This window comes from Penaeus monodon, chromosome 5, assembly GCF_015228065.2.
Source record: "Penaeus monodon isolate SGIC_2016 chromosome 5, NSTDA_Pmon_1, whole genome shotgun sequence".
In the NCBI taxonomy this organism is placed as follows: Eukaryota; Metazoa; Arthropoda; class Malacostraca; order Decapoda; family Penaeidae; genus Penaeus; species Penaeus monodon.
In genome coordinates this window covers 37,876,449-37,886,194 of record NC_051390.1, presented here as the reverse complement: position 1 = coordinate 37,886,194, position 9,746 = coordinate 37,876,449, and the positions used below count along the sequence as shown (strand labels likewise).

The following is a 9,746-nucleotide window of genomic DNA, read 5'->3' as shown; positions in this document are numbered from 1 at the left end:
TTTTTCCCCTTCGTGTTTTCCCTTTTAGTTTCAGCGAAGCTTTTCATTGGTCTTCCGCATCAAGCGTCACTGCTGCAGGCGTTTGGCGTGGGAAAGTTTGCCGCGCGCAGGCCGCGATATTCTCCAGATGGGAATAGCTCTTGTACTCTTGATCGCGGAGGAAAGGACAGCAGCTTGTGGAATGTGCGTGGGAACTCTAGTGTCACGTGGGGAACTTCCCTCTCTCCCTCTCCCTCCCTCTCTTCCCCCTCTCCCTCGCTTCCTCCCCTCTTTTCCGAACCGTACTTCCGCATTTTTTTCTTCTTTCGTCCGTATACTTATAATTGGAGAAGATATTCATTGCCTTCCACTGCTGGTTTGGAGAAGGTAAAGCTAATATTTGATATTTACAGGGCCTCGTTTACAAGCTAAGGCCGGACGCCTGGCAATCGGTAGCGCGAAAGGCAAAAGGACGAGCCAAGCGCAAGTTCTCGGAGCGAGGCGGGCGTGTTAACCTCTTCCAAGTATTTTTTGGTTTCCTCTTTTTCCACGGTCTCCGCAGTCGCCCTCGGGCCGGGCAGCACTCGGAGAGTAGAGGGCGGGGGAGAGGGGAAGGGTACCCTGCCGGCCGTAGGATGCGCCTCCGGTGTCATTGCGCGGCGGAAGAAATCTCGCAGGGCTCAACCCCTGTCTTCCGCCTAGACATGTATACGCGCCCCAAGAAAAATAGTTTAGCGAGTGGCAGCCCAACTCGCGAATGTTTACTCGGCGGGTAAACACTCGCACTTTGATACAGCCGTGCGTTGTGCCCTTAGAACGCAACAACGCACGACGCAACTCGGCACTCGCCTCATTTGGGTCTTTGCTCGTGATAGTTCTTGTTGTTGCAAAGTCACTGCTTGCAGTATTCGCCTGTAGTCTTCAAGATCTCACGTTTGTGAGTATTGGGACCATCGCTTTGGAACGGTCGTTGTAGGGGGCGAATGCCTCTTAATCTTCAATTCCAGGAGTCACTAATACTAATAGTAAATCGTTCTTTCCTTCCTTCCTTTTTCCCCTCGCATATCTTCTCTCCTCCTCTCTGCTATTTTTCGCGCCACACTTTTTACATCCTCTCGACTGGAGTTACCCCGCCGCTGGCTGCACCTGGCCGTAGATAAAGCATTTGTCAGTTAGAGCCGGGCCAGGATGCGTACAATAGCATCTACCGCTTTAGATTGCGGTTGGCACGAGACCGTTAGCCCGTCACACTTAGCACTCTCTTCCCCCAACGCCCGATCTCCACATTCAATTGATAGTCCTCTCGCGAGCGCACATTCTTCCGCTCCAGAAAGAAAATCGTATGCGGTAGGAAGGAGTCTTTGGGAGCCTGTCCAGGGAACGGAAAATTCACACGCAAAAAATAACATGCACAGACACAAACAAGCGCATGTGAGGCGTATCGGCTGGCATTATTCATAAACAACCATCAATCGCCGGCCTCGCGGATTAGAAAAGTAACTGGAAGCACAAGTAAGAGAGAACGGATGGATTGGCTTGCTTTTTTCTATTCCGGGTGATTTGCTCTGTGTATTGTTTATCAAATGGAGTTCCAACAATAGCAATGTCGGTATTATAGGTAACCTTTATTCGTTACAAATTGTAATGAGCTAACGGAAGATCACCAATCAGCCGGGTACCCGCTCATTCCCTCCCTTTCGAACGTTAAGAGGATACACAAAAGCAGTTGGTATTAATCCCCATGCCGAAAGTGCCCCCCCCCCCCCCCCCCCCCCGCCCCAAGGAGTTCGAGCAACCGTCGGCGCAGGCAAAGTAAGCCTCTGGCCATGACGCCACTGTCACTCATAACTAGCATAAAAGATCATCACAGCCGAGTGAAACTGCGTTCATACGTGCGTGCGAGCAGAGGGCAGAGCAGGCGGTGTGCCGGTGAGTCATCGCCGGGCTGTGGCCGGGTGAATCATGCACATTGCGGTAGGGAGGAGAGTGGGAGGGGAGGTTGGGATGTGGGAAGAGAGGGTGGAAGGGAAGGATGACACCAGGTTAGGAAGTGACATGAAACAATGGAATATTAGGGGAACATTGGGGAGGATGATGAACATCAAGAAAAAATGGGAGAGGATAGAGGGAGCTGGTAATAAACGGAAGAGGTTGGAGGGGGGGAAGAAGAGCAGCAGCAACAACAGCGCCAGTGTTTACGTTCTGCTCCGCGTCTGTACACGAGATACTCGTGATAATTTATGAATGGGTTGATTGGATCTCCACCAGCTGGCCTCGACAGTGGCCCATTGTGCGGCGATGATTGCGCTGAGGACCACGTGGACCATTCAGTAATGACCTTATTGTTTGCCAGTTGGCGAGTCTCGTGTTTGTTTATCCTACCTTTCCTGTGTGCTTGCAAATTGTCGTAATTGACTTGGGAATAAGGACGAAGGAATTAGCAGTTATGGCGGGCTTCATGTCATCTTGTTTAAGTTTTCTAATGAGAGTGATTTTCTTGCTCTTGTTGTCCTTGCCGTGTCTTCTAAAATCCGTTGTTCCCCCGCAGGTAATGGCACAATCGACTTCCCCGAGTTCCTCACCATGATGGCCCGCAAAATGAAGGACACCGACTCCGAGGAAGAGATCAGGGAAGCCTTCAGGGTGTTCGACAAGGACGGCAACGGCTTCATCTCTGCGGCCGAGCTCAGGTCAGTTGGAGGGGCGCTGGACACTAGACCCTATTCCTGAAGGCGTGACAAAGCTGCTGTTTTAATCAAATATGTTGCTGGTGTTATTCCTGTCCATGACGCCTCCTCTATGAGCCTTGTTTCTGCAGGCACGTGATGACCAACCTCGGAGAGAAGCTGACTGACGAGGAAGTCGATGAGATGATCAGGGAAGCCGATATTGACGGCGACGGTCAGGTCAATTATGAGGGTAAGTTCGAAAGGTCCGAGACGAAGGCTTATGGCCCTCGCTGCGGCCTTTTCACTTGTTTATTGGATAGCGGGCGGTTCCACCTGCGAGTCTCCTGGGAGGTAGAACTTAGGTGGATCTATTGGCAGCTCACGGAAACACTCGGTGCTTGGAAATCGAGGGAAATTTGGGTTCATTAAGGAAAAAAAAACTTGAGTGCTTGAGGAAGAGTGCGTGGGTTGTAGGGGCTTGCATGAGATGGTTTACTAAATATCTGCTGCACAGTAGCACTTCTAAGGCACGGGTCTTTAGTACTGCGTGTGGTGTGCGGTGATCACAGCTAATTGGACTTCAGAAAAGCCGATGGTTTGCCTTGCAAAGGTTGGGAGTGCAGAAAGAGTTGGTAATTTATACAGAGCATGGAAGTTGGGAAAACAGGACTCTATGAAATGGGAGGGAGACTGTGAAGCCACTCTCACTTCATGCAGAATGCATTGCAGAAGTTGGGTGTCAAGGAGGGACAGATGTTTCAACCTTTCCTTTAAGGTGGTGTGGGCATTTTGGAAGCTACCAGAATGTACTTATTTTTCATTAATATGTTTTATATACACCTGGAAATCAAGGGTGGAGGGCATCTGGTAAGAAGTCCATAGCTGGTCTCGTAGGATATATTGGCTGAATTAGGAGCGAAAATCTGCGTCGTTTGCATGGCACACATCTAAGCACCCCATTGGTGGCAGTTTCCCTCCCCCTTCTTTCCTCACCCTCTTCTACTTCTCGCCCTTCCTCCCTCCTCCCACTTCAAGGTCACTTAGGTTGCACTAGGACTTGCCGGCTTCTTTTGCACTCAACGCATGTACTAACGTCCTCTTCACGTTGCATGATTACTTTTTCTATATTTTCTCCCTTCCATAGTTTCTTTGGTTTGTAGATATTTGAGATTATTAGTTTATCAGTTTAATTTGCTAAACCTTGTAGCATTTATTTTGTAGTTGTCTTTTGAGAATAATACACATGAACTGAGAAAACTACACATTAATGTGTGTTAGTCTGCCATCTGTCATTTTGTTTATTTACATTTTATTTTGCCTTATAAGAAAACTGTAGAAGTAGACCTTTATTTTTTTTCTAGTCCTGCATGAGTCGCCCTCAGACTTTCCGTCCGACTTTCTTTTGCAGAATTCGTGCGAATGATGACTTCTAAGTAGAGACGCCACCTGCGGCCCCTCCCCCCCCGTCGGGCCGTGGCTGGCCGACCTTAACCCTTAATAATATCTGTTAGTTTCGCTTTTATGTACTTTCCTTGTTCTACGTTTTTTTTGTTAATTTTTTTTTATTTATATATACCGCTGTTGTTGGATGTGTGGGTGTTTGAAGGGTGGTTGTCTGTGTGAATGTTTGCTAATCGTAGGTAGATTTCCGAGGGGCGTGTTATAGTTTTCCCCAGTCGCTTATGTCCTTGTTCAGATGAAAAATGTGACTGTGGATATGGTTCTCGCAGAATGTTTGGGAGTTCATCAAAAAGATCTTAAAACCAGTGTGAGTCTAGCAAGGCATGTGGGGAAGCATGACGTAATCATACTAACTCCTACGGAGCTAATTGTCTCAGGTTTGTGAAGAGAGAAGAGAAGGAACTTGGGTTATTGGTTGATTACAGTACGTGTGCGAATGGTCCCGAGGCGAAAAATGTATGTGCGTGTGTGTTTGTGCCTGCGTGTGTGCCTGCCCGCCTGTCTGTTTGGGGTCTTCGTCCATTGTGATATTTTATATCGGGGGCCAAGCTGAGGATTCTGCTGGTGAGAGGTAGTTGAAAGTACCGTGACGGTGCTCGAGTTGCGAACTGGCCTGGTGCACCTGCAGCTGGTACGTTTTCATGCAGAGAAGTACATGATATACTACTTTTTTATCTCTGACATTGTTGGTGTGCTGTCGTACGTAGTTCGTTGCTTTTGGGTGGAAGTCTTTTTATGCACTTTGTAATATAATATATATATATATATATATATATATATATATAATATTATATATATATATATATTATAATATATATATATATATAATTATAATATTATATTATATTATATAATATAATATAGTATATTATATACTATATAATTATTATATATATATATATATATATATATATATATATAATATATTATATAATACAAATAATATAATATAACAATATAATATATCAAATACACATATATAACAATATATATTACATTACATACATATATAATATATGACATATAAATACAATATAAAATATATATAATTACATCACACACACACACACACACACACACACACACACACACACACACACACACACACACACACACACACACACATACACACATGTACATTTACACGTACAGATACGCATACACCTGCATACGTGCACATATACACATACAGATACGCATACACACGCACATATACATATACATATACATATACACATGCACACACACACACACACACACACACACACACACACACACACACACACACACACACACACACACACACACACACACACGTACATGCGCACATACACACAAACATACACACGTACATGCGCACATACACACAAACATACACACGTACATGCGCACATACACACAAACATACACACGTACATGCGCACATACACACAAACATACACACGTACATGCGCACATACACACGTATATATGTATACGCATACGTAAATGTATGCACTCTGCACTTTTGGCTGTGATTGCTTATATTTCAAAAGATGGTGTTTTATGAAACGTCTAATTGGTCTCTCTCTCCCCAACAGAGTTCGTCACGATGATGACCTCGAAGTGAAGTGATCGCGCCTCCTAAATATTGTAAACAAATTTCAAACGAACAGTTTTTTCTGCTTTCCAATTTATCTTGTTAACGGACCGCTAAAAAAAAAACATTGTAATACACGAGTCGTCACTATCTCTTAATTGCTAACTCTTATTGCCTTCATATACACGATCTGGCTCTCGGCTAGAGTTTCCAGCAGCAGTATCAAGCAGCCACCACCACCACCACCACTACTTCTACGTCTGCTACTACTACTACTACTACTATTACTACTATAACCCTTCCTCTGTTCTTACTCCTACTCCTACTTCTACCACTTTTCCTGCTACTATGACCACGGCCCCACTCCCTCCCTCCGCCTTCGCCCCTCTGCCAGCCTACTCACCCCGCCAGCAGAACACCAGCTACAGCAAGAACAAAAGCGACTAAACGGCAAGAAAGCGAGCGAGCAAGCAGCCACAACCAACATCTTTTTCGGTGGCAAGGAAGGCGGGCCGTGAGGCATCTCTCGTCCGCCTGCAGCATGAAATTCGAAGCCAAAATGGACAAGCAAAAGAAAAATAAGATCGGTAAAAATCGGACTACACCTTTGAGACAACCATTGGAAAAGAAACATTCGATCAGAACCGACGGAAAAGAGCGTGTAAGTGTGGGGTGTGCGCCAGACGAGGGCGTGGAGGATGCTGACGGGACGTGGCTGAACCTTATCCCCCTGGCAGGAGTAAGTGACTCTGTCAGTAGCGGTAGCGCCGTTATAGATGGGTTGGTTGTCCTAGGGATTGCGTCACGGGTGGCTGGACCTCTGGAAAGAAAAAAGGGAAAATATGTTGCTATTTAACCAGTGATTATATATATATACTACACATACATTTATGTATATTATATGAATATATATTCGAAGTAGCAAGCGATACTTTGTGATGAAAGGGTAGGGAGGCTTCGTGGACGTCGTCGTCAGACCCACCGGGACAGCCTTGAAGATCTTGCCGCCAGCTCGCGTCCACCGCCCTCAAGGTGTGCTCTCCCACGTAGCCGTTCGGGCGGCCGAGGCGCGACCCCGTGCCTCTGCCGAAGCCGCCGCGGTGGCGCCATCCGACTGTTGTGGTTGCCGCCGCGAGCCTGGCTTGGCTTGGCCGGCCGCCCCGGGTGACCTCTTCACTTCCGCCACCTTGACGTCGTGAAGGTTGCCAGGTCGCGGGTCACGCGAGTGGCCGTGACCGGTGACGCAACGCTGGCTGAGGCGCCGGTGGGTACTGTCGCTGCGAAGACTTCTCGCCGTTATCTCCTCCATCATTGTTGAACAACGTGAAGACTTTTGAACACCCGAGAGGCCAGCCACCCTTTACTCGTCTCTCAAGACTACTTGGCTCTTTCCTTAAGTTTTCATTTTGTCTGTCCAGTTCTGAATAAGAATGGAAATATATATAAAAATAGGTTGGTCAGTTTTTACAAGCTGTTGTAGCAAAATTATTATTTTTAGTTGAGAGAACCATTGCGTTCGTGAAATATATTTGATAAGAGGATAGTATCCCGTCTGGCCAATGGTCAGGCTGGGTTACTTTGGACCTTTTTTGAAATTCCTCTTAGAATTTTTTTCTTTTTAATGAAGATCGCTGCCTTGCGATGCCTTTTTTATTTTAGTTTGTCTGGAAGTTAGTTTCTCTGGTAAATAAGAAAGGAAGGAGAGGGTGCGCTGTATTTTTGTGTTGGTTGAATGAAGTTGGTACATTTCCGTATCATGTAATTTCTTGTTAGGTGTGTCTTTGTCAATTTTTCTTAAAGGAATAGCAAATGTATACATATTGCAAAAAACAAAAATGAAGTTGAAAAAATTTCCTCTTGTACTACATAATACTAATGTAAGGCACGTCACACAACCATGACTGTTTCTGTTTCCCAACCACCACTTCCCTGCATTGTTTACATCACTTGTTTGTTAACATTGCCGCTTTGTGCAAAGGCTCTGTTGCCTTTGCCAGCGAGCTTGACCACTTATACTATGATTACGATAGACCATGCTGATTAAATAATGGATATTATGATTATAATTATTATTGTGTAGGAGAAATACAGTTCTTTCAAAAGTTTTTTTCGTCTTTCTTGCAACATGTCATGTAAAGAAAGTTTTTTTTTTTCTTTCAATTCTTTCTTGCCATGCTTATCAGGGTCTCAACAGTTGACGGCGGATTGTAGTTAAGCTTCTAATTTTTTGTTCTTGTCACGCCCCATTGGGGTGCAGCGCCCAGGATGGTCACCATGGCAACCACGCCCGCCTCCCAACCACTCGGTCCTGGCTCCGCCCACCACCTTGGGGTGTGGGCGGGCGCTAGCGATGGGTTCGGTGTGGGATGGGCGTGCGGCGCCGGGTACCCACCCTGCTTGGCTATTTTAGATTCATTTGGGGGAATCCTTATATTGCTGGTGCGTTGGTGTAGTTACGTTGTGTATCTCGACCCAGACACTGCGACACTCGACACAACTACACAACGTGATGAACATTCCTTTAAAACTTGCTATGTTTTTGTGAGGGCGAGGACCCTGCCTTGGGTTTGGTGGGGCTCCTCGCGCCTCGTAATCTTGTTTTAGTGTGGTACGATAGGTGAGCGGAGACCTGCGGGGAGGGGGCGTGGAGGCACTCGCCGGGCTGCCCCCCTGGGCGTGCGTGCCTAGGGTGGGTGGTGGTGGCACTCGCCGGTCGCCCCCCCTCTCAGGCCCTGCTTTGGAGGCTGGGGGAGGAGGGCGGGTGGGAGGGAGGCCCAGGGAACAGGGGGGGCGTGGCGTGTGTGGGGGGGAGTGTGGGGGGAGAGGGAAGTGGTAAATACGACCGAAAAAATCGGCTGTGCGAGGCCGTAGTCAAGTTTACCACACCCTCTCCCACGCCTTCCTCCCGCCCCCTCCGCCGTCCGCCCCTGTCCCCTGCCTCCCTCCCCAGCCCCCCTTCCCCTCCCCTCCAATGAGCGGGGTCGGGTATGCAGTGGGTGTCCCTCCCCTCCCCGCCAGGCCCCGTACCCCCACCCCCTCAGCTAGTGAGACTCGGTACCGCAGAGCGTCCCCGCACTACCATCACCACTACAACACCAGCAGCAGCAGCAGCAGGTGTTGTTGCTCCTGTTGTCTCCGGGGTGTGGGCGGCGAGGGGCAGCTGTGCCGCCCGGCCGCCCCGTACCGCCCCATCCACCCATCACTGCACCATTTAAAAAAGAAAAGAAAAAAAAAGGAAAAAAAAGTGTTAATTAATATCATTAGTTTTTGTCATGTTTGGGCCCCCTTTTTTTATATAAACATATTTGACTTGTGAGCCTGTTTCCTCCTCCCGGCCGCTGGTGCCGCGCGCGCTGTGCCACCGCCGCGGCACTAGCAAGTAGCCGCAGCTCCTGACAAGCCCATTCGCTCTTTTCAAACATTGCCGCATTCGAGCTAAGGTTTCCTGGTGAAGGTGCAGGAGGGGCGGGCCGGAGCCCCAGCAGCCACCTTTAGCCTCCACCAGCCAGGCCCCTCCCCGTCCTTCGCCCCGCCCTCCGCCCCGCCCTCGGCCTAAGCCCTTCCCCCTGGCACCCACACGTGGCTTCGGGGGCGCTGGCCTCGGGCGGCGGACGGTGGTGGTGGTGGCCGGGTGGGCGGTGGGTGGGGTCGCACTAGTATTGTTGGTAGTGGGTGTGGGTGGCGGGGGCGGGGGAGCCGCTGCGGATGCTTCACCCCACCACCAGGACTCCATTAGTAATTTGAGGACCGGATGTCATGTTGTATTGAATAAAAAAGATCAAGAAAGATTCAAATCTTTTATTAATAAACCCTTCACTCTACAAGAAGTTGCTAGTGATATGGGGACCGCGAAGCAGTCAACATCCACCCGCTAAGAATGCACTGGGGAAGCAGGCCAGTGTGTGCCTATTTTAATGGAACACCACCTTAGATTTACAAAAAAAGGCACTATAAAGTAATGGTACATGTAAATTACTAGATGAAAAGTCAATATTTATATCCTTCACAGAGAGGAACCGAATTAGCCTCTCAAGAAAGTCCTGCAACCAAGGCTGTGT

The 9,746-nt window shown here is 48.0% G+C and overlaps 1 protein-coding gene across 5 annotated transcripts in view; it reads left to right on the top strand.

The window, feature by feature from the left end:
* Positions 1-9,476, top strand: part of LOC119573193 (calmodulin) — a 31,711-nt gene extending 22,235 nt beyond the window's left edge. Inside the window, exons 3-6 of one of the 5 annotated variants that reach the window (XR_005228777.1) lie at positions 2,528-2,669; positions 2,798-2,898; positions 4,057-4,154; positions 5,690-8,920. Coding sequence is in view for 2 of the 5 variants with exons in the window: in XM_037920287.1 (XP_037776215.1) it covers positions 2,528-2,669; positions 2,798-2,898; positions 5,690-5,718 (272 nt within the window). In the remaining 3 variants the exon portion in view is untranslated. Of the gene's footprint in view, positions 1-2,527; positions 2,670-2,797; positions 4,155-5,689 lie in introns of all 5 variants that reach the window. The other 4 variants (XR_005228776.1, XR_005228775.1, XM_037920287.1 and 1 more) reach the window with 4 other exon arrangements.
* The last annotated feature ends 270 nt before the right edge of the window (positions 9,477-9,746 follow it).